At 41.1% G+C, this 25160-nt stretch overlaps 1 protein-coding gene across 1 annotated transcript; it reads left to right on the top strand.

Annotated features, from left to right (window-relative positions):
• Positions 1-539: 539 nt before the first annotated feature.
• Positions 540-24044, top strand: LOC139911371 (gamma-aminobutyric acid type B receptor subunit 2-like). Its single transcript, XM_071898897.2, has 19 exons — positions 540-791; positions 2497-2634; positions 3152-3322; positions 3973-4071; positions 4803-4868; positions 6756-6944; positions 7201-7443; positions 8709-8769; positions 10225-10305; positions 11420-11570; positions 12752-12881; positions 13849-13953; positions 14165-14272; positions 15227-15331; positions 16776-17003; positions 20385-20600; positions 21489-21530; positions 22930-22997; positions 23927-24044. Exons 1-19 carry the CDS (start codon positions 540-542, stop codon positions 24042-24044), a joined length of 2571 nt encoding a protein of 856 aa, XP_071754998.2.
• Positions 24045-25160: the final 1116 nt, after the last annotated feature.

The following is a 25160-nucleotide window of genomic DNA, read 5'->3' as shown; positions in this document are numbered from 1 at the left end:
AAACAAGATTTCCCAAATTAATAAAGTAACATCAACACCTAATTGATAGCTTGGTTTAGGCTAATTATGTTTATAGTTTATAGTAACAGTATGTTACTATAAACTACAATGTTTGTCACACAATTGACTATGGCCTACTTAACTATAACTTAAAATCAACCATAGCCTAAACTAACTAAGTAATATATTACTGAATAATAACTATAAACATAATTACTTCTGCCAGCTGGAACTAAAAGTGATTAATATCTACTGCAGTTCGTTTGCGGTTGATTTTAAATTCATATGTAAAAATGTTTTGGATGTTCTCCTGTTCCTCCACTTCTTCTTCTGCAGCTTCAGTCTGAAACTCCTCCTGTGTGAGTTCAACAGTCAGAACAGGCAGAGCAGCAGCAGGTGGCGGGTGTCTGATCTCTCTCTTCATCCTGATCCCTTTATCCCCCGGCCGGCCGCCTGCGGGCAGCAGGAGCCAGGTGCTCAGAGAGGATTAGGATTCCTGCAGGAACAGAGAGAGGAACCGTCCCGGGACAGAGCGGAGGATGGACGGGTGCGGACGGGCGGAGGCGGCCTTGCTGCTGGTGATGCTGGCGTGGCTCCTGGTGCGGCCCGGCCTGGCCCAGGTCCGCCACCCGCTGCCGGTGCTGTGGGTGATGCCCGTCACCCCGCCGCCGGGCCGCGACGACCTGACGGCGGCCGTCGGCCCGGCGGTCAGCCTCGCCCTGCAGGACCTGAAGAGACAGCCTCCTCCTCTGGGGAACTATGAGATCCACTTCCAGCTGCTGGACTCCCAGGTCGGTTTCACTGTAACCTGTCTGTGTTAGTGTGTGTGTGTGTGTGTGTGTGTGCAGGGGCCTAGCTAGGAATTATGGGCTCTTCATTTTCTTCTCATCCACACACCACCATCATTTCATGTCATCTATTTCATCTAAAAGAGCCTGTTCTCATATCAAATTTGGGTAACGCTTTATTTAGATAGTTCAATGTTGATAGTAAACTATCATGTCACAAAAAAAGTAGATGTTCAACAAAGTGTCACATGTCTATTTGCTGCATCTCTTGACCATGTAACCCTACCTCTAACATTGAATATCTATAGACTATTTTTCACACTGTTGCATCAGCTGAACTCTTTTTTTTCAGTGACACATTGATAGTCACTTGATAGGAAGTTGAATATCAGCGCTGGACTATCCAAACAAAGTGTGACCCAAATTCGTAGTACGAAAAGTTATGGACTGTAATTTTGTATGATATTCTCTAAATCCAGTGAAACAGATGGAACAGGAGTATTTACTCTCACTAGAATAAAAATCATGGATGAAAAAGGATGTTCATCACATTCATACGCCTTTAAATGTTATCTTCATGAATCTATTTCGACCAAATAGGCTACTAGTTTAAAATGGTGAACTGAAAAGATTACAGCTCAGAATAAACTGTCACCCAAATTGCCTCTTTGACAATATTTTCTCTTTGCCACTTTTCTATATCAGACTCAGCTCACTTTCTTTCTTTTTTTTGGAAATTTCGGGGAATGATGCGCGTCACTGCTCTGTTCTGGCATTTTCAAAATTACACTAATTGGCCTAAGGGGGCGCCATGTTTGTTTACTTGTCGGTACATCACACACAATCTCAAACGATGCTGATCGGATTTTGATGAAACTTCAGGGAATGATGCGTCTCATTGCTTCATTCTCGCATTGTTATAATCGCACTAATTGGCCTAAGAGGGGCACTACAACGTTTGTTTACTTGTTTGATTTTGCTGAAATTTGGGGGAATGATGCATCTCACCACTGTGCTCTCACATTTTAAAAATTACACTGATCAGCCAAAGTGGGGGACGGGGCACTAGATCATTTGTTCACTCATCCTGAAGGAGAAGGATCATTAGAAAATCTGTGAGCTGGGGCGCCCCGGTGGCTCACCCAGTAGAGCGCGTACCAAAATGCTCAGTCCTTCCCGCAGCGACCCGGGTTCGAATCCGGCCTTCGGTCATTTGCTGCATGTCCTCCCCTCTCTCTCCCATACCTTCCTGTCTCTCTCTAACACTGTCTCTATCAATAAAGCATAAAATGCCTAAAAAAAAAAAAAAGAAAATCCGTGAGCTAATCACCCTTCTGTACACATCGATTTTGACCAAACTTGGGGACATGATGCATCTCACCGCTGCATTCAGCATTCAAAATGACACTGATTGGCCCAAGAGGAAACTACTGTTACAGCTCAAAACAAGGAGACATACAGTATTTTTACTAACTGGTTAAGTTGGGACTTCATGATTTGTGGAGGATGACACGTTTACTGTTGCCTTGTTATAAATTAAGCTTTTCGAGTGGAAAGTGGTGTGTGCATACTGCATGCATACACATGGCTGATGCATCTGGTCCTGGTCATCAGCACTGCCGTCCTTTTCCTGCATCATTCACAGCTACATTTGAGCTGCTGTTGGCATGGTAACAATCTTCATTTCATTTCATTGTCATGTCTGCAGTGTGACGGTGCCAAAGGACTCAAAGCCCTGTTTGACGCCATGTGGGCGGGGCCAAAGTACCTGCTGGTGTTCGGGGGGGCGTGTCCCTCGGTGACGGCGCTCATCGCTCGCTCTCTTCCAGCTCTGAACCTGGTGCAGGTACGAGTCTGGAAACCGGACTGCTGGATCGCTTGAGTTCAACTTCATTCTTCATTCATGTTGTAATCACCTGGAAAAAAAATGCAGCCTGTTTTTTAGACTTAATGATAACTTTTCTTGTACTTCTGAGAAAATATCTCAATCAACTTCATTCTGTATAATAGTGCATGTCAAAACATTATGATGGAATTATGTATGTTAAAACACATCACACTAATAATATGCAGACTGTAATCAATGATAATTATTATAAACTTTAATATTGAGGAATGATTAGGGATCACTGTGCCATTCAACATGACACTGATTGGCCCAAGGCTCAAAACAAGGAGACATATTTGATTCTGATTGGTCCAGACGGGGGAAGACATGATTACTGCAGAGGACAGATTTTCATACCAAGCAATCACAGAAAATGTGACACCAGAGTCAGGAGCCTCCTTCACACCCTGCAGGAGTTCAGCTTCCTCAGAAACTCATCTCTGACCTCGTGGCTCCACCTCTTCTGGTGTTGCAGGTGTCCTTCGTGGCCCCGCCCCCCCGCCCGGCCGGACGGAGACGCTTCCCGAACCTGTTCAGCACGGCGCCGTCTGACGCGGCGGTGAACCAGGCGGCGGTGAAGCTGCTGCAGCGCTACAGCTGGAGCCGAGTCGGCATCCTGACCCAGGAGGGACCCCGGCTCTCTGAGGTGGAGCAGGGACACCAGACACAGAGCTGGTTCATTACATAATTCAACGCTACAATACAGTTCAATACAATACTATTTTTATTCTATATTCAAGATGTATAGGCTGGATTTTCCCCACATCTTCACCAGTTACATCACAGTGTCTTGGTTGTGTTTGAAGCCCTTCGTGTCTTTAAATTTGTCCTGAATCTTTCCAACCGGATCAAGATCATCCTGATTTTTGGCATCAAAACTATTCTCTGCCTTTGAGTTTTGAAAAATGCAGGAACATCATTTAAGCTTGATTAAAGGTGGGATCGGATCACCCAGTCCAAATCCCAGTCTGGATGATCTATTCATCACTTTTGAAAAAACCCAATTGTCAGATTTGATCAAATCTGATTACTGAAATCCTTTCAGGAAAGTTTCCAAAAAACGTCATCAAAATATTGTATATTTACCAACATAATGAAATAAAGAAAAAAATGTGGTCTCAAAAGAAAAACTTGGCCCGCCCTGATTGGTTTAGTGAAGTATCACAATCAGACTTTGTTGAGAAATGTCTAATAAATTTGCTTTTCCTGTCCATTTATGTTCAGTGATATTTTTATGAATTGGAAGTGGGAACCGACAAGCGTTCCTGGTGTCGGCTTTGATTTTCTGTGTTCCAGATGAAGAAAGATCTCATCAGACAGCTGCTGAGGGCCGGCGTTCAGGTCGCTGCTGCAGAAAGTCTCTCTGACCCCTGCAGCGAGCTCCGCAGGCTGAAGGTCAGTCCAAACCCAGAACCAGAAACAAAACCACTTTATTCATCGAGCACAATGAAACTACAGGAATATTATTTGGTGGCTCTAGTGTAGAGACATTTTGACAAGGCAGTACATAGATATGCATGGTACAAGAACAACAGGACCTCACTGACGGGACAAAGCATGAAATACAAAACTCTTTTGTCTCTTAAATATAAAAGTTTTATAATTAAAGTTGCTGCATGTAGCATTTTAAAATCAATATATTATTATTAGAATATTGTTTCTATCTTGGTCATTGGTTTACAATCATTAGACGATTGGCTTCCTGTATCTCACTCCAGTAGTATTGTTAGTGCTAGTGTTTCTCCACATTAAGACTACATTTCCCATCAGCCCCGTTGCTTCCTGCCCCCCCTCCCCCTCCCTGAAGAGGATCAACATGTTGGAAGTGATTTCTCCATCTTCCTTTCCCTCCTTCCACCATCTGCTGCCAGAAACTCTTTCAGCTTTAGCTCTGTTTGCTCTGGAAGAACAGAAGAAGAACCTCTTCCTGTTTTGTGCCGTAAAGTGATCCAGCAGATTTCCCTCCAGATCCACCAGGTGGAGAAACTATGGAGGATGCAGTGTAATGTCTCTAAATGTAAATGTCTCAAATGTTGTAATGATTTATTGGTGTTAAAATGGTACATGCAGCACCTTTAACATGAATAAATAAATAGTCGCGACTGATCCTTCTCCCTCTGCGGCAGGACAGAGATGTTCGCATCATCATTGGACAGTTTGAAGAGGATTCTGCCTCAGAGGTTTTCTGCTGTGTAAGTACATCACACCATAACTCAAACCAGTCAGTCTGCTATTCTACCTGTTGGGATTTTGGCCGAGGAAGAGTCAACCAACCAGAAAACTGGCAAACAGATTTCACCAGTCAGGCAAGCCGTCCACTCTTCTTTTCTACGCTGGAACTCAATGGCCTTAACATTATCGGTACAAGAAACCAAACCAATCAGACTGGTTGTACTGGTCAGCTCCCAGTGTGAATGTGTTGAACTGTATGAAGGTGAAGCATGGAGCTGCAGCAGAGCATGGAGCTCAGGAAAAACCCCTAAAGAACTACACAAGATGTTGAATGTTGACTGTATCTTGTGTGTCTTGGTAGCCTGGTTCCAGACTCCTGAATCGCGACCCATCCACTCTTCAGATTTGGTTGAACGTGATTCAGAGAGTCTGGTGTTGCTGCAGTCAACGGCGATTTCTCGATTGGAAAAACCATCGGGCCAATCAGCGCCTTTGTGTGCGGGACTAAAGTTTGAACCGTTCGTGCAACAGTTTTTCATCGGTGTTTCAGCAGAATAGATTTGTTGAACCAACAGATTAGAAGATATAGAAGATATAGAAGACAATATTTTTGTCAAAAACGACCGACATTCTTGGTGAAGTCAGTAAATACGTCCAGCAGCAGTGTGACTGAAAATAGTGTCAGAGCGGCTGGATACATCAGCCACTAGTGATTGGCTCGGGGAAAATAAACACTCTCCCACTGTAACGCACTTGGTCGTGTCTTAGCTTACAATAGCATTAGGGAAGTAGGCTGCTCCTGGATAGCATGACAGAGCCAGGCGACGTCAGTATTGGGATTTCACACATGTTCCACTTTATTCACCTGTACTTGTCAACCATACAGTGCCTGGTCTCTACGGCACTATAATCTCTCAACATACATGTAGATTGATATAGTTTAACACGTACCAAATCGTTACTGAAGAGTCAAGCTACTCGTCGGGAGATAGGCGGGGAGTAGTACTCAACCTGCTGCTGTAACTCAGTCTCAGTAAAAACAAGGAGCGCCACCCAGTGACTTAATCTGTTACTGCAACCAAACAATGTTCCAAAAGCATAGTAGGCATATTTGCGACTGTTACACCACACACAGAAAACGGCTGAGCTAGTGTGACCGGACCGGACCGGACCGGACGTCCCTGTTTTGTGGGGACAGTCCCTGGATTTGGTGCTTTGTTCCCGGCTGTTCCCAGTTTTCCTCCTGCCTGGACGGCATTAGCAGCCCGTTAGCAGGAGAGTCTGCTGTTGTCGTTTTTACCTCAGGACCGCCTCTTGTCAGTGATTTTCTCCGGCTACTCCGTCTAATTCCCTCTGAAATTACCTACTAGGGGTGAAAGATATTGACAAAAAATCTAATTGCGATTATGTCAAATCATTGTCATTACGATTTAAACTGTAAGTTTTCTTGTCAAAAATGGTTTAAAATGTTAAAAATTGCTTAAAGAAAAGTGATTTTATTAAAAATAGATTTACTGAGTTTGAGTTTGATGAAAGGTTTTGATTCATGGACCAAAGATTAGCTGCAGCTCTAAAACACCTTGAAGTTTCAGACGCCCCTCTCTGTTAAACAATTAATTGCAGCCTCTGAGATTTGGAAATTGCAGAAGTTCATATTGCGATTTTAATTTTTTAATTTTTTTTTAATTAATTGTTCAGCTCTATTACCTACCTGCTGTATTGTAGGAGTGAACTCATCTTAATCCCGTATGGATTGACATCTAGTGTCAGTTACTGACTGGTGCACTGCAATCTGTATTACATGAACCACACAGGTCCCCAGATTTGCTCCCAAAAGTCTAGTCACTTTATTAGCGTTTATGTATTTTCTCAGTTTCTCATGTTGGAGTGAAACTGGTGATTTCCAGGCTTACCGGCTGAACCTGTTCGGAGCGAGGTTCCAGTGGATCGTAGCCGGCGGCGGAGCGGCGGCCGGACGGAGGCCGGAGCCGCGGCTGTCCGGCTGCGCTGCAGACAGTCTGCTCACCGCTGCAGACGGATCCTTCAGCCTGCAGATCAGACAGAGCAGCAGAAACACAACAGGCGTCTCTGGACGGGTGAAGTGATCAATTAGTGTTCAGAAAAAATAACCAAAAACCTTCTTTCTTTACCATGCACATAAATAAAATCTGAAAAACATTTCACGTATATTATTGTTTTATTTTAGTTAGTGTTACAGGCAGAGAAGATAGTTTTTTCACAAAGTATCTTTCTTATTTTTATTTATTTTATTTTACAACAATGTTTTTGAACACCTATTAACATCATTTTAGTTCATGAAAATAATCCTGCTGGTCCTGTTCTCTCCTGCAGACTCCTGAGGAATATGAGGCGGCCTACTCCAGCCAGCTGACCCAGGAGGGGTCAAAGGTCAGCCGGCTGCACGGCTTCGCCTACGACGCCGTCTGGGTGGCGGCCGGCGCTCTGAGCCGAGCGACGGAGGCCGCCAAACACCGAGAGAAGTACGAGCCCCGCCGAAACGTCAGCGTCACCCGGGAGGAGCTGCAGAGGATCCTGCTGGACGAGCTGCGGAGGACTCAGTTTGAGGGAGTTACAGTAAGACTCGTCTACAAAATAAATTCCATTAACTTTTTTTTTTTTTGTATTTTTTATTAATTGAATGTAAAGTTTCCATAGTCATGTTTTGAGTGAGTTCCGTCAGCCTTGGGCCTTTGAAACCTGTGAAACTCCCATTGTATAATTTAAAAAAAATCCATGAGAATATTTATACGCATTTGGTTGTTTGAAACACATTTTCATGTATTTCCAGAAGATTAAAATCACATTAGAAGGATCTTTTTTTTTTTTTTTTTACAATATAAGCATGAGGCAAACATTACAAAATTTCATTCATAACAAAATGACAATATCTTCACACTCCTATCACCCTGTAACTGCTGTCAGCTAAAAACCACATAACTCCAACTTTGGTGTTTTTTGGTGTTTGGTGTCTTCAGTCCTTACAGCAGGTGAAGTCAGTATTGGTCCAGTTTTTGGTTGATGAGCTTTTGCACCATTCAGAGAGCTTTGTATGAGATTAATGATGCTCTTATGAGTTTTAATGGGCCTGTTTAAAGGTCCATATGGTGTAAAACAGGACTCCCCTCTCCTCTGTGATGATAAAGGAGTTGGATGGTCTATCTAAACATGGTGAAAGTATCAAAACTAAATCCACACAATCCATATTAGAAAAGCGAGCCTCTAAACGAGCCGTTTGGACTTCCGTAACTTTGCGGCGTCACAAAGGTTCGCTCATTATCATTTCTGTAAGAAATAATAGACTAACAAAGTGTTTTTTTCAAAGCGGTCGAGCGGTCGTCATCGTTTATTACCGGAGAGTTTTCCCTACCTGTAGCCGCCGGGCCGCGGCGTCTCACGTTTCACTCTGGAAACGGTTAGCCGATCGGAACGGAGGGTCGTTAATATTAATGAGCCTTAAAGACACGGAGACAGAAACAGCCTGTTCTTGGTAAGGCTCAGAGAGATGCTGGAAAATGAACGTGGAGAAATGGATTGAGAGATTTTTTTTGGTTCATGACACCACACACACAGCTTTGAATGGACAGAAAGACACAAAATAAAACACTGGAGAGTGGAGGATATGGACCTTTAATATTTCTGTTTTGGACAAATGTAAAAAAGTAAAACTGTTAAGGCCTCGCTGTTGAAGTATGAACCTGTTACGCTGTGTTCAGCTGAAATGGTCCAGTAACACGATATGATGCCTGCTCTCTCCACAGCTGTTTACCATCAGGTTACTATATAGTAGATATCTGTTGTTTATATGATCTGTAAGTTTTAAAGTGCTGTGTCGTTTTTAGGGTCCAGTTCTCTTCCGAAATGGGGAGCGAGTGACGACGATCCAGCTGAGCCAGGTTCAAGGTGTGAATTCATATTAATGTTCATCTGAACAGAAAACCTTCAGGTCTGTCTGGTCGACACTTCAGTCAGAAGCTTCAGACCAAACAGAAAACACTTTACTGTGGCACTTTATCTGTCTGTTGTGATTTGTTTATTTGTTTATTTGTTTATTTAAAGGATCCCCATTAGCTGATGCCATGGCAATCAGCTAATCTACCTGGGGTCCACACCTGACATACTGTACATAACACAATACATGATAAACATTAAATTACATTAATATACACTAAATTACATCAATATACATTCATATAAAAAAATGCAAAGCTTACAATGATATGAAATAAAAAAGAAAATACATTCATATACAATTCAAAGCCAGTCAACACTGAACGTACATTTAGGTAGAATACTAATTAAAAATCAATAGATAATATTTAAAAAGAATGAGAATTATACAACCCATATGAAGCGGAACACGAATATTGAAAACTGGTACCAAGTTATACCTCCTACTATTCAGTCTGTCATCTGATCCAGAGCAACTCAGCATGACTCAGCAGGATCCACAGCCTGTCACCAGGAATATTATTGTTTGAGATTTTTCATTAGATTTTATGTAGTTTTCAATTTTTATTTCAATTTCAGTTCAGTTTTAGTCCGTTTTCAGTGCGGCTTTGGTAATTTTAGTTTAGTTTTTATATCCTTTCTGTTCTAGTTTTAGTATTTTTTAAAGGTTTAATGATAGAAGTCCAGAACAGGTAGTTTGTTTGTAACAGTTATTGTGTAATACAACATCATCATTTCCTAAGTTTACTAAGTTCCTAAGTTTACTAAGTTAAAGTTGACCCACTCAGTTTCCTGCAGCAGAATCTGACTTCAGACCAGTTGGTTAAATTAAAGTTGGCAGCGCTGATCTTCCTCCAGAGCAGCAGAGGATCATGGGAGCCGAACAGGTCGCTCTACAGCAAAGCGCCATCTAGTGGTGAAGTTAACGTTCAGCAAAAACACCCCAAAGTTCTCCATCCAAAATACATTCTTTTTTCCTCTGCACATAAAATGACAGAACTAAAAACTTTTCATGCATATCTCTATTTTATTTTAGTTAGTTTTACAAGTAGACAAGATAGTTTTAATTCAGTTTCAGTTTTTTTTCCGCAAAATCTTGTTTTGGTTTTTATTTCAGTTTACAAAAATGTTTTTTAACACCTAGTTTTCATCTTTACGATAACATCTTTACAAGTTTTAGTGTACGATAATAACCTCACTTAATTAAACTCTATTCAGTTGTAATTACTAGGCCACCTGCTGCTGGGCGGATCAATAACCAGTCCTTACATAGATACATAGACTGATGCATGGATGGATGGTTAGTTGATTGATTAGTTGATTGACTGATTGATCCCTTGCATTAGAAAATCAAATCCAGTGTTGTGTCTATGTGTTGTGTGTGTGTGTGTGTGTGTGTGTCCACAGGGAGCGGTGATGTGTCGGTGGGTCAGTTCAGCTCCTTCACTCAGCAGCTCCGACTGCAGAGTCACCTGGTGAAGTTTAAAGGTACGAGACGAGTCGCAGAAACTGAAAGACGAGCAGCAGCTGCTCAGTCGTTTTCTGTCAGTGTCAGTGTCAGTGTCAGTGCCAGTCAGTGTCAGGATGTGACACTGATGTGCGCACCAGAGACTCGTGTGGGAGGAGAAAAGTTCTATCAATGTTGATGCAATTCCTACTGCTCACCAGTAGAGGTCGATAAAAGTCACAGATTACTTAATATAATCTGAAGACTTAATTTTTCTTCATTTGAATTTATATCCAATCCAATCAATCCAGTGATCTGCCTTAGTCAGCAGCCACACGGATCCATCAGAAAACAGACAGAATTATTGCTGATAGGTGTGTGTGTGTTGGTTTGTTCTGAGCGTCAACATGGCGGCGAGGCAGAAGAACAGGAAGCTTTGCTCATAACGGAGCTGCTTGATAGAAAACAGAAGAAACAGACTCTACTGTATAAATTAAAATTCAAAACCTCCAGTCATCCCAACGCTCCACCAGGCTTCCTCTGTTTTTGTTTCGGTCGGACCGTCGTCTCTGTGTTCGCTGCTAGATTCTACAAAACAAACGTAGGAACGCCTCTGATTGGCTGAACGGACTAATCCAGAAAAAGTTCAGCTGGGTTGAACTTTCTGTCGTCAGTCCTGTCAGACAACAGACAGCTGTCAGTGGAAATGAACTGAAATGAACAGAGACGACAGACAGATGCATCAGAGCGGCCGAAGCCTCATTCTGCCTGGTTTCAAGATATCTACTCTTGTTTCTTGAAACTTCTTGAAACAAGTGAAACTGCTTTGGGAACAAGTGGAATTATCTCATCCCTTTTGCAAGATCTTTCACTTGTTTTAAGAAAAATAATATTTTAAGACTGACTATGATGCTAAATGACTTAAGATGGACATGTTTTGCAGTGTGAGTTGCCTTCTTAGAGACCTGACTTGGATGTTAGAGGGAAGTGGGTACAGTACATTCAAAATGAGCTAAAGCAGTCATATGTAATATCACCAGCAACAGCAGGTGAGATTGACACTCCTCTGTGTAATGAAAGATGAGACAAAGATCATGAATAGAGATGATGAATGGTTTTTCTCTGTCTTGACTCCGTCCCGGGTCGGTCCTGCAGGTTCCGGCCCGGCCGCAGACCGTCCCGTCGTCCGTCTGCAGCGGAGGAGAGTCGGCCTGCCGCTGTACGCCGTCGTGTCGTCGCTCGCTGCCTTCACCGTCTTCCTCACCCTCATCGTCCTCTTCCTCCACGTCTGGAACCGCAAACACTGGTACACGTCCTCTTCTCATAGCTCATTCAGTGAAATAAAAAATAAAAAGGGAGGTAAACTGAGATGGAATTAACCCCTGTCTTATTGAGGCGAGATGTATTCATCGAGCCTTCCACTTTTTATCTCCATAAAAAGTTCCACAAATTATCAGTTTCACACAACAAGATCTCATAAAAGTCGTGAAATGAGCAGGAACTCTGAAGTGCAGATTTATGCTGTGGGCACGAATTATGTGAAAATGAAGTTCCTCCATCATGAACTGGATTCTGTGACAAAAACATGAACTGGACATTTTCAGCTGCAGTTGGCTGACGGTTCAGTTTAGGAAACTAAAACAACTTGGTTAAGGTTCGGGAAAGGCTTTGGTCTGTTTAATAAGAAAAACTTTACAAAAATATTAAAACTCGACTCACAGTAGAAATTTTTCCTGCAAGCTGGGAATTGAACTCCAGTCTCCGACATCATGGTCCATCCAGCACCTGACCACAACACCCTGACTGTCACTGAGACTCTGCTGCCTGTTATAGTCATGTCTGCTTCAGGGAACCGTTTCCTGCTGGGAAAATGGAATTTTGACACTTTAAGACCAAACCAACACTTCATTTAGTGTTAACGAGTCATGTTAATTTGTGTGAGATCAGGTTGAAGCAGAGGTGTGACCAAGTCAACTTTGCTCAAGTCCTAAGTCAGTCTCAAGTCAAGTCCAAGTCATTAATGTCAAGTCTCAAGTCTAAATGTAGAACAGCAAGTCAAGTCAGAACAAATCAAGAGTCCAGTATCAATTTAATATCTTAAAGAAAACTAAATATCTAGGACTTTTCAATGCAATATGGTTTTAATAGGATAAAAACTTGGTAAGAGCATCATGAGTTTGATTTCTATAATCAGTTTCAACTTCAATAAATTCAATCATTCCATACAAATTCAGAAAACAGAATTTAAATTCAGTCGTCCGCTGGAACAAATCTCATCACTTTCAATCTAAGTCATTTACACAAACACAAGATCTCAAGTCAAGACTTTAGAAACCTTTTCAAGTCATCAAAGTACAAGTCAGAGTCAAGTCCCAAGTCACCAGAACCCAAGTCAAGTCAAGTCTCAAGTCTTCTCTTCATGCATCAAGTCAAGTCTCAAGCAGTTCAGATTGTGAGTTGTCAGTCTCTGCTCCGTCTGGTCCCCAGGCTGCTGCGGGACGGTCGGCCGCGGGACGAGCTGCTGCTCCTGGGCCTCCTGCTCTCCTCCTCCTCCGTCCCTCTGTCCGGTCTGGACGGAGCCTCGCTGTCTGACCCGACCTTCGACCTTCTCTGCTCCGTGAGTTCTTCAGCTGGCTGTAGTCACATGCACAGGCGTGGATGTTGGGGGGGAGACGGGGTGACACGCCCCCTTCAATATTAGGAGGAGGATGACTTGTAATCCCCCCAATTATTTCTGCCTCAAACACATATATGTTTGGGTATCGGCAGTGGTGGAAGAAGTACTTAGATCTTTTACTTAAGTAAAAGTAGCAATACAAAAATGTAAAGATACTCCATTACAAGTAAAAGTCCTGCATTCAAAATCTTACTTAAGTAAAAGTACATAAGTATTGGCAGCAAAATGTACTTAGAGTATCAAAGTAAACGTACTCATTATGCAAACTGTCCCCATTTATAGAGTTATATTTTTCATAAATTATTGGAATATTAATACTGATTTATTGACATACATGTACATGTAAGCAGCATTTTAAAGTTGTCAATGTGAAGCTAATCTTAACAATTTAGCTATACTTTTGGGTAGTCTACTCTATAACAATGCTATTTTATAGTTATTTTATAAAGATGATCAAATGTTTTAAATATAAAATATTGATCTGAAAAGTAACTAGTAACTATAGCTGTGAAATAAATGTAATGGAGTAAAAAGTACAATATTTCCCTCTAAAATGTAATGGAGTATAAGTACAAAGTAACATAAAATGGAAATACTCAAGTACAAAGTACAAGTATCTCAAAATTGTACTTAAGTACAGTACTTGAGTAAATGTACTTAGTTACTTTCCACCACGGTATCGGCTTTGGTTTGGAATCAACAGAAGAAGAACTGGGTAGAAAGATGAGTTTTAAGACTTGTTTGGAGGACATGGCATCCTGTTCCTGCAAAAATGAACCAGTATTTAAATGCTGGAGAAAATCCACTTCCTGAATCGTTAGTTCTGGTTCTGGATTCTGCTAGTTTGACGTCACACTTTCTGTAACTGTGATTACAGCTTGTAGTATTTTTCCGTGCTGTTCTGCAGGTCCGTCTGTGGTTTCTCTCAGTAGGACACTCTGTCGGCTTCGCGGTTCTGTTTGCCAAAACCTGGAGGGTTTATTCATCCAGCCGCCGAGCCGGGACAAAGACGGTAACTCAAAACTAACATGGCTCCAGTTTATCCTAAAAAAAAACAAATATGCTGCTGCTATGGCTTGCTGACTTGTTAATTTGACTTTCTAAATTTGCTTTCTATCAGTAGCTATCAAAAATATTTTATGATGAATGTTATTTTTACCACATCATGTCATGATGCTGAACCTACTGTGTTTGTCCTGTGTGTCTCTGTCTGTGCCTCCCAGCAGCCGGGCCGGCTGGTGGCTGCCATGTTTCTGCTGGATGTGTTTGTTTTAACCTCCTGGCAGATCCTGGACCCTCTCAGACGGGTGGTGTCAGAGCACAGCTTGGAGGTAATGATGAAACGGATGAAGAAGATGACAAGTAGCTACTCTGTATCACATATGAAGGGGTTTCATGAGTGATATACAGTATATCTATTTAACAGCTTATCAGTCTATTTCGCTCATCCTGATATTTTATACATTCAGTGTATATTTTATGAATGTTATTTTGAATGCTCTTTTTACCACATTATGTGGTAAAATGCTATACAGTATATCTATTTTGGCACAAAATGTTACTCAGTTTTCATAGTGCAACATTTCAAATGATCAAATTATTTAATATTGAATATCCATATCTGCTAACACTTTATATTAAGGAACACATATTCGCCATTAATTCCTTATTGACATGCATATTGGTAGTATATTGGTTCTTTATTGGTGAAACTACTTATTAGCGCTTTATTCTTCTTATATCATATTGTACATGTTCAGACCACCATGGGTTTTCCCTCAATAGCCTCCTAATTAGTGCTTACTAGCAGTCAGTAGTTGCTGCACATGAATTGGTTGCTTAGTTTGCTTTGCTCCTGAGACTTATAAGGTGCTAAAGCATTTATTCTCCTTCAGTAAGGCTTTAAAAACAACTTTTATTCAGATGAACCAAAACTCAAAACTAGCGGCGTCAGTAAAGCCAGATGAAGTCTTGCTGATAGCTCATGCACACACAGTTTGACACTTACCATACACAGGCTCCCTGTTCTAAAGTTCTCTCTTCACCTTTAGTAAATTATAGAACACAATTACTAGAATTAACAGTCTCTGTTCTGAAGTGATGAGTTACACCTTAAAGAAACAGAGGCAAAGAAGAAGACCTTGCAGAAAGAAGGTCTTAAATGTGCTACATGTAGCATTTAACATTAGCAATTTTAAGACCTCAGTATAATTACCAACAGAAAAGACAATTTCCCTACTAATAAAGTATTACATTAGTTCTTTCATCTTTTCTGCTGTTTGCAGAGTGCGGGTGCTGAGCGGGACGTCCGGCCGTTCTCTGAACACTGCAGCAGCAGCAACATGGAGCTGTGGCTCACCGCTGTGTTCGGATACAAAGGACCGCTGCTGGTGAGTACAGAGGATTAACTGGATAGAACGATATAGGCCTACTATACATATACAATTTTTTTTTCTACAAATAATAATCATAGAATTCTGACATATTGGCAATACTGAAAGATTTAATTTAGTTGAAAATAGATACGATGTTGTAAACAAGGAGTACAAAAGTCAAACCCACAGCACCATTACAAGTGTGCCTGTGTAGAGTATTTTACAATCTTTGCAAACATAATAAAAAAGGCATCAACAAGCAACAAGCATAATACAACACAAACTCAACATATCAGACATCAAACTTAAAGGTCCCATTTTTATTTTGTGTCTTGAGGTCCATTCAAAGCTGTGTGTGTGGTGTCATGAACCAAAAACACTCTCAATCCATTTTTACACGTTCATTTTCCAGCATCTCTCTGAGCCTTACCAAGAACAGGCTGTTTCTGTCGCCGTGTCTTTAAGGCTCATTAATAATAATAATGATAATGATAATGAGCGAACCTTTGTGACGCCACAAAGTTACGGAAGTCCAAACGGTTTGTTTAGAGGCTTGGGTTTTTCCCACGGCGCGCCATGCGGCCAGGGGCAGAAAGTGGCAAAGTCAGGTTTGTATGGAGCCTGCGCTTCATCAGACGGCCTCTAGAGGGCAGGCCGTGGGTCTGCACAGGATCTGTGCTTTTCTAATATGGATTGTGTGGATTTAGTTGGCGACCGTGCGTTTTACTTTCACCATGTTTAGATAGACCATCCAACTCCTTTATCATCACAGGGGCAAGGGGAGTCCTGCTTTACACCATGTGGGACCTTTAAAATGTAGAGAAAGAGGGAAGCTGCACATCACTTAACATCAGAAAGAGACAGAAAATATTACAAATGTTTCGATATTACAAGAGACTGATGAAGATGTGATATTAAAATTTGTCTGCTGGTATTTGCACTTTACACAGTTTTGGGAGCACAACATGGATGAATAAATCCCACAAAAAGACTTTTCTGTCTCTTTTTGCCTTTTGGATGTTTAGTAGTGAGCTGTTCTGTCCAGTTGGAACCTAAACACCAAACCTGCTGCAGGTTATCTGTGGGTCTGTTTGGAAAAGTCTTAAAATAAAGTATCTAAATTGTAGGCCTTTAATAGTATTTATTGTTTCACCATGTAATGTCAGGTTTCTTAGCTGAATCCAGAACAGGTTAGTAGTTCAATCTGCATCCAGTCTGCTTTACTGAACACAGCTGGACTTCATGTCTCTTAACTATTCATTTCCTGCTGTCCTTTTTCTTATGCTGTCCATTTATAGTTTCAAATTCATTAGATTTAATTTCATTAAATTCAATTCGAGGCAGCATTTAAACAGTCTTAAAAAGTCTTAAGCTTGGCTCTCTGACCCTGAACAGAAGGACTCAATCCAGCTCAGTTTCCTCTCCAGTTTAACCTCCAACAGAAGTGTTTCTTCCTCAGGGTCTGGGATGTTTCCTTGCCTGGAGCATCAGGGCCGGACAGGAGGTTCACCCTGCCGCCCACAGGAAGCACCTCGCTCTCAGTATGGGTGCTGTGGCGCTGTGCAGCGGCCTCGGGGGGGCGGGGGCCCTGCTGACGTCCCACAATCCTCCTGTTCAGTTCTGTCTGAGCGGCCTGGCCGTCCTCTGCTGCAACACCTTCATCCTGGTCTGGCTGTTTGGACCGAAGGTGAGCTCCTCTTCGCTGCTCCTCTCAGGTTCTTTGTGTTTGGACACTGTGAGAACGCAGCGTGTGTTTGTCACTGGAAAGTCGCAGGTTCAAATCCCTCTGGGAAAATCTGTGCAGGGAAACTGAATGCGTAACGCTCTCCGCAACATTTGTTCGCTCATCCATGTGTCTCACGCAAAATCTCAAGCTGATGATACACAGGCAAATTTTTAGGGCAAATTTGGGCCAAAATCTGCCAGCAACAGGCAATAAATATGAGTGACTGGGCAATGGGGAAAGAGGGCAATGGGCAATGGCAACTGATAAATTTGACAGGAGTCAATAAATACAAAGAAAAAAGCTTCTCCACTGCAATTTTCACATTTATTGTCACTTTTATTCTCATTTCTTGTGACAAGAAAACATTCATTCCTCACCATTCATACAGACAGGATTACACCTGTGTGGAATCAACCAGGAGACATTTTCATTTGAGTATCATTATCTACATTTTATCATCTCAATTCACACACAATTCATTTATTTTGAGAAAATCTAGAGAATACAGTCTTGAGGATAAGTAAAATAATATCACAAGTCTGGAGAAACACAGTGAGTGAGGCTGGGTGAAAAAAGCCCAGCCTTACTGCCCAAAGCCTCATAAACAAAAGAGCCAACCCTAACCTGAAACAGTCATTAAAGGAAAAAACAACGATTACAGCCAAACTTTCAGATCAAATTCATCACTGACACCCTTTTGCTGCAAGGTACAAAGGGTAAAGATCCAGAAAGTTCTCTCTGACACAGTTTCTCGTCCACATTTTCCCCTATGGGCAAATTATTGTTTTCAATACCTTGAAAGCATAGAAACACTATGAGGACAGTCATGAAAGTGGCAGGTCACCGGGTCTCATCCTTACAGCTGGAAGAGAGAAAATGGATGAAATAACAAACTGCTGCATTCACTGTGATGTTGAATTCAATTCAATTCAAACTTTATTTATCCCCGAGGGGCAAAAAGGACACAACAAACAGGACAAGAGGCAAACCCTCCATTACTGGACCAATCAAACAACATGGAGGCACCGGAGAGCTCATTTCCTGTTTAGCCAGAACCGACCTGCTAATTTTTTAGAGCTGATTGGTCATGTGGTGTTGAGATAATCAGATCAAATGATTAAAAGTGTGTAGAATGTGAACAGGCAGATCTCATGTCCCATTCAGGTCCAGTCAGTAAAATGTGAAACAAGTTAGTGATGTGGCGTGGAAGAAATGATTAACTCTTGGTGAACTTTTGGTGAAAATCTGACATGTGGAATTGGCATATTGACATAGTGTTGGTGAAGGTCTGAGCTCTACTGAGGGACAGGTAGTTGTTATTTTGGCTTCATCAGGCTGATGAAGTGTTTCAGCATAAAGCCTTCAGGGTTCCTACGCAGGTCTGGAAAAGTATTAAAAATGAATTTGATCATTTCCAGGTAGTTGAATAGTTTGGGAATTGGAAAAAATGTCTGGAAAAGTATGGAAAATGTGGTTCAGGTCCGATACACACATAATTATAGCTTTTATGTTGTTGTAGACAGGGGCGGAAATCACGGGGGGGACAGGGGGGTCCGGACCCCCCCTTCCTGGGACTAACAGAGAGTTGTCCCCCTCAATATATCATTGTAAACATAACTATATAATTTTAAATAATATAATAATATGCATTGAAAGCACTTGTGCTAATTATAGACGCAAAACAATGCGTTTTTAAGTTTCGAAAGATTGAGTCCCCCCCTCTTACGCCTCACAGTGGTTTGGTCCACTGCCTCCCTGCCTCCCCGAACCCCCACACACACACATCAGCCCTCGGTACGAGTGTGTGTGGAGGATCTCTGGAAGTGTGTCAGTGGTGGCTGACCTCCAGTAAGAAGCTACTTTGCAAAGGTTAACTTAAAACAAAGGATGTGTCAGACAGTTTTCTTTACTTCTACCACTCAGTAGAATAAAACACATTCACAATTGTAATCAGACTACATTTTGTTCCGTTACCTCGCGGTTGAATCTCGTGCGTCAGCGTGTTGGTACGGAGCCGCGTCTCCTAATGCATGTGTGTGTATGGAGGCAGGAGGTCTGTCCACAATTAAAATCATCATAACTCGCTGAATTTTCGACCGATTTTCAAGCGGTTTGGTTTGTTACAAATGCCAGACATGTATTTATGATACAGGATAGTTGGTTAAATTAAAATGCAGGATTTCATACCAAAATACTTTATCTTTTGTAGATGGTAACAGTAATATTTCTATAATATAATATTTAAGATTAACTTACCCTATGTAATTAGGTTCTAAGTATATTATTTTTTTCTTACTGCATGTAAAATGGCTGCCACTATGTTATTTTGTTCATAATTTTGGAAATAAATGAAGACTTAATTAATAAAAAAGACATAATTACAACAAACATTATGTTAAAATATAAGTAAGTTTCTGGCAGGCTTCATAGCGTTCTGGACTTTTACACATTAACAGCAAAACATTAGAGATCTGCTTTTTCGGGAAAACAAAATCTAATTAGGCATATATTAGCTTTAGTTCAGTTAATGGGTGTTGCATCTCACCTACTACTGTAAATAACCTGCATGCTGTGTGTGTGTGTGGGGTGTGTGTGTGTGTGTGTGTGTGTGTGTCTATTTGTCAGCCAGTCAGTTAAAATGGCAGAGAAAAGAAAAACAGACATCCGATCATTTTTCAGTGCACCGAAACGCCAAGTAGAAAGACCCCAGTAATATCAAAGGCAATTTGATAAAATCTTCATAAGAAAGGAATGAAGTGCTTATGGAAATGTTTCATAATGGACCTCTATATACATTTAATACAACAGTACTTTTGGCGGCACCTTTGGTGTCCCCTTCAGGAATTGCTCTTGAGAAATTTTTCTGTTTATTGTCCCCCCCAACAGTGAAATGAAATATCCGCCCTTGGTTGTAGACCCACTTTGAGTCCACAGTTTTTGTTGATGTGAAGAATAATGTTCAGATAGAGGGATGCTCTTATTACCCAGCCGCTGTCAGCATGCATTATATCAAATACCGAGCAAAATCAAATCCAGTCAAGAACATAGGGTCTGTTAAAAATATGGAATTTTAAAATGGAAACGGTGTAGGAACCCGGCCAATCATCTCACATATTCTGATATTTGTCGCTGTGAAGAACAATCTTCTCTATACAGTGATACGACCTAGTTAGCAGGGGCAAGATGTCTATCTGCGTAAATCATATTGAACACCAGACAAAATCTTCAAAACAAATCAAGGTCTGGAAAAAGTATGGAATTTTTTAATTGAAAATGTGTAGGAACCCTGAGCCTTCATCAGAGCATCAGTGCACTTCATGTTTTCTTCATGTTCATTTTTAGCTCCTGCTCGTCCGGGCCAGCAGCGAGCTGCAGCCTCCAGAGCTGCAGAGAGACGCTCAGCAGCCCAGCAGGTCTGAGGAGGAACCCAGTAGAACCAGAACAGAAGAGCTGATCAGCCTGAACCAGCAGCTCAGGAGGTCTGAGGAGGAACCCAGTAGAACCAGAACAGAACAGCTGATCAGCCTGAACCAGCAGCTCAGGAGGCGGACCGCACAGGTGAGGAGGGAGGGATGAAATGACGCACCTGCCATTACAAATATCTGACAGAATGACTGCTGGCATGACAGTAAAACTGATTAATAATGTAAGATTCACAGGGAACAAATTGTATTATTGACGGATTCTTCTGTAATCTCTCTAATGTCCTTTTACACTCTGTAAAGCACTTTGTAAACTTGTTTTTGAAAAGCTGCTACACAAACAGGTTTCATTAATTGAAGTTATTAGCTATCATGAACCCTTTACTTACACAGCAGCATCATGTTATGCTATCTAATCATCTATTCGTTCTAAATATTGACCAATGAACATTGTCACTTTTTTCCAAATCGAAGTACAGCAATTTGAATGAAACCCTTCAAATGCATTCTGTTTGGCAAACTGTGTGTGTGTGTGTGTGCATAAATGCATTCATGAATAAGTTTCTTTAATAATTAAAAAAAGTACATTTGTTTGAAATTGTGTGATGCGATTTTTCACAACATCAAAATGTGTCAAAATCTTGGTCTCTCCTGAAAAATGCATTCTTAATGACACTGGGACTTCCTGGTTTTATAAAGTTTAAATAAATGAACTTGGGTAGTGTAAGAAATAAAATTAATATTGTGCTTTTTTATATGAATAGTACACTCTATTCTTGCTTTCCTTTGTCCTGGAAAGTGGAGTGTCTTTTGTCCTGCTTACTATAATGATGTAATCAGTGCTTGAATGCATGCATGATCACTATATATGGTTATGTGTGGTTTTAAGTGATTTTATAGGTGGACACGTAGTAAAAAGTCCGAACTAGTGGGTTTGGTGGGCTTGCTTAGTCATTTTGACCCACTATGGGTGAAGTAAAACTTTGCATTTACAGTAGTAATGCTGTTTCTTCTTTCTCTGCAGCTTGATGCAGAAATAGAAACCGTCACCACGCAGCTGCAGGAGGCGTCAGAGTCGACGCCTCCTGATTCGAGGCACATGAGTGCAGAAAAAAGCAACGATTCCGGTAAACATGACATGACGCAGCAGACGCTGTACCAACTGCAGCCGCTCAGAACAGGAAAATTAGAAGACAGCCTATCATTTTGTGGACTCTTTTTTTCAAAACACCTTATCGTATCATTTTTAGTATGTGTGGCCCCAGAGCGAATTGAACCCCTAACCCCGGCAGTGTTACTGCCTCGCTCTGCCTGTTGACCTGCCTCACACACAGAGCTTACACCAGGAAATAGTCCCTTTGTCCCTGTTAAAGCTGCATCAGGGAATTTGGCACGCTGGCGGCCCCAACTGGCAGCGAGAGGTAACTGTTTGAACTACGAGGACGTCATTAGTGAAAAATGGAGTATATGCACGTCCCTGTACATTTTCTTAAAAAACTGGTGCTGAACATAGAGATAAACTGTAAAAAAAGCAGAAAGTATATTAATTTATACGTATGTAACAATAATAATAATAAACAGTATATTAATTTCCCATGCTTTTAATATTTCTCACCATACAACAGGTTATGACAATAATTGCTCTTATATAGGCCTGTTACTCCAAATGCATCAATTAGGATGAGGTGTTGGGGGGAGGTCCTAATCCAAAAAAGGAGACAGAAGTCATAGACCTGAAAAGTATTCAATAAAAAAACATGTCCATCACTGCAGTAAATCAGATGTCTTCTCCTTATTGTGTGTTTGTGTGCTGGTGGGAAAGTCCGACATCTGGAAAAAAAATGGCTGCTAAACAGCGTTGCTTTCACATGCTATGTTGTGGGAGAATCAAATGATAAACGACAAATGATAAACAAACATGGACGTCCTGCAGCTTTACAAGCTAATTTAACAAACTTCATTATGCTTAGTCTGGCTAACTAAAAATGTGTAATAAAAGTGCATGTGTATTCATAGTATTCCCATGATGTCACATGCATTTCCTACCAATACAGTGCTTTACACAGCTCATTGGCTGTGTCATTTGATTATAATCACCTGTTAATTTATTACAATCACCTGATATTTTCCAACCAAGATGGCTGGGTGGTGATGTAACAGAATACTACGTATAGAAGTGTTTTCTTACCGTTGACTGACACAAAAAGTTTTCCGGCCAATCATTTTCTCTGACTTTCTGACTTCATCATCTGATTTTCATGGTGTTCATGTGAAATTATAAAGTAGGAAATTTGTATTTCTGACATGAATGCAGGGTTTCTTGGCGGTTTCTGACACAACTGCACAGCCTCTAAAGAATATCACAAGCAAACCTCTTGTATTTAAACATTAACGTGTTTTTCCCTCCAGCAGGTGAAGTCGGATCCCCGGTCAGGAAGCCGACGGAGTCGACCCACGTAACCCAGATCGGTTCTGAGGACAGAAACTCTGAGATGAAATCTTCCAGACCAGAGGACATCAACTCTCCTGAACAGTGAGACCACAGCACACACACACACTGACACATAAATTAACGTCGGTTTCACAGGATCATCAACGCTGATCAAACAATTTTGTAGTATTTCAACACATGGAGGAGACGATAATATTGAAGTCACACTTACATCAGAGCCACACTGCCCCGGTTATAGCCATAACAAATCTCTCTGTGATCCTGCAATGATTAGATGTGATAGAGAAGAGTTAGGAAAAGAAATAAGAGCCGAGGTCAGAGGTAGAAAGGATTGATTTTCAACACCAGAGCATATTATGTTATATCCTGTCCTTTTGTCCTCAGCTGGCTTTGGGTTTAGTCATTTTTACCTTAGAAATATTATCTGGTCCGGAACGAATCCAGTGAACCACAAAGGTCCCCACATTGCTGCAAAAAACCTGGTCAGTGAAAGTATTAAATATGAATACTTAATGGGGCAACTGTACAGTTAATGACATTTTATGAAATGTAATGTAATTTCCTTATGTTTGTCTTGTGATTATATTGTAAGAGAAGTTCATCTCTGCTTCTAATGGTCTTATAAACTATTGAGGAAAAAAGTTGCACATCCAAAAAACAAAAGCAGTATGGCAAAGGTTTCACTTTTCAGATTTTCACTTTTAACTTGAATTTATCGGCACACACACAATAATGCAGATGTGTTTTCGGCCTATTCAGCCTTCATCTGAGCGTATACAAGTGAAAAGTGAGAATTCTGTCATACTGCTTTTATTTTTGGATGTGCTGCTTTTTTCCTCTAAATTTCAGTGTTTTTGGTTCAGCACTCCAATCAAGTCTATTTTGGTTGATCTGCACTTCTACCTCCACTCCGGGACTTATAAACTACTTATAATGCATCATATCATATCGAGCAAAGTGTTACTGATCTCACAAACCGGATGTGTCGTGTTTTTTGTGTGTCCCTCCAGCGTGAGGCGAAGGCTGTCCCTGCAGCTGCCGATCCTCCACCACGCCTACCTGCCGGTGGTCGGCGGCGTCGCCGGCAGCCGCTCCAGTCTGTTCCTCTCCCACGACTCAAACTGCTGATTCAGCGTAACTGACACCGAGTCTGGCAGTCAGGTGAAGACGTCAGACTGTGATCAGAGACACAAAGCTGCTAACAGAGCAAGAGGTTAAAGTTTGACACCATGTAAGCTATCTGTAAACTTGACTTAACTTGACTTTCTAATTGGTGTTTGCTGTTACCTGAAGTAACAGGGGGGATGATGTTGTTGAAAATCAAAAGTCTCATGTTATATTTTCCAATGTGTGTTTTTTGCAGATATGCAACATATAACTATCTGTTATTTCAAAGCCGCCACTTGTTGTTGCTATTGGTTAGCTAGAAGGCTAACTAGTCAAGATAGCTGCGTGACGTTAGCTCGTGGAGGACTGAACCAAGTGTTGTTGTTGTTGTTTTTTTGGGGGAGGGGGGGATCACATGTCCATGTTGCAATCACATGCAACATGGACAGATCCAGATCAGCGCATTTATATGACATAAGATGAAATTCATCCTCATGGGGAAATTAGGTCGTTGCAGTGGCCAAAGTAACATGATTCAGCGGGAAGAAAGAAGAAAGAAATATCACATAAGAACACAGACTTCTTCTCTCTCTCCGTCACTGAGACGGTTCATTCTTCTCATTTGTGAAGACTCAAACTGAGGCGGAGACAAGCTGACTCCTGTTCCCCCGGACGAGCTGAGTCCAGTCTATTGATCACTGCTGGGAATCCTTTGAAGGAGTTTCAGCTCTTTTATATATATATATATATATATATATATATCTATGGTGGATATCTTATATATATATATACATATACATATATACTGTATATATATGTGTATATAAGATATCCACCATAACCATGTATATAAGATATATATACATGTAATATATGTATGTATATATATATATATATATATATATATATATATATATATATATATATATATGTAATGTCAGCTTCCTGCTGCTTGTTAGAAGCCTCTTTTACAGCCAGAGTGGGCCAATGACCTGGAAATGCTACAAACATTTATTATATCTGATGTAGCCTAATTAATATTATCTCTCTGATATAATAATTCATCATGGAGTGTTGATTACAGACAATGAAAACAATCCTCCCTGGTGTCTCGAAGGAGGAAACTGATTCTCTGTT

This window comes from Centroberyx gerrardi, chromosome 12 (assembly GCF_048128805.1).
Source record: "Centroberyx gerrardi isolate f3 chromosome 12, fCenGer3.hap1.cur.20231027, whole genome shotgun sequence".
NCBI lineage: Eukaryota > Metazoa > Chordata > Actinopteri > Beryciformes > Berycidae > Centroberyx > Centroberyx gerrardi.
The sequence above is the reverse complement of the archived record's forward strand: the minus strand, read 5'-3'. Positions and strand labels throughout refer to the sequence as shown.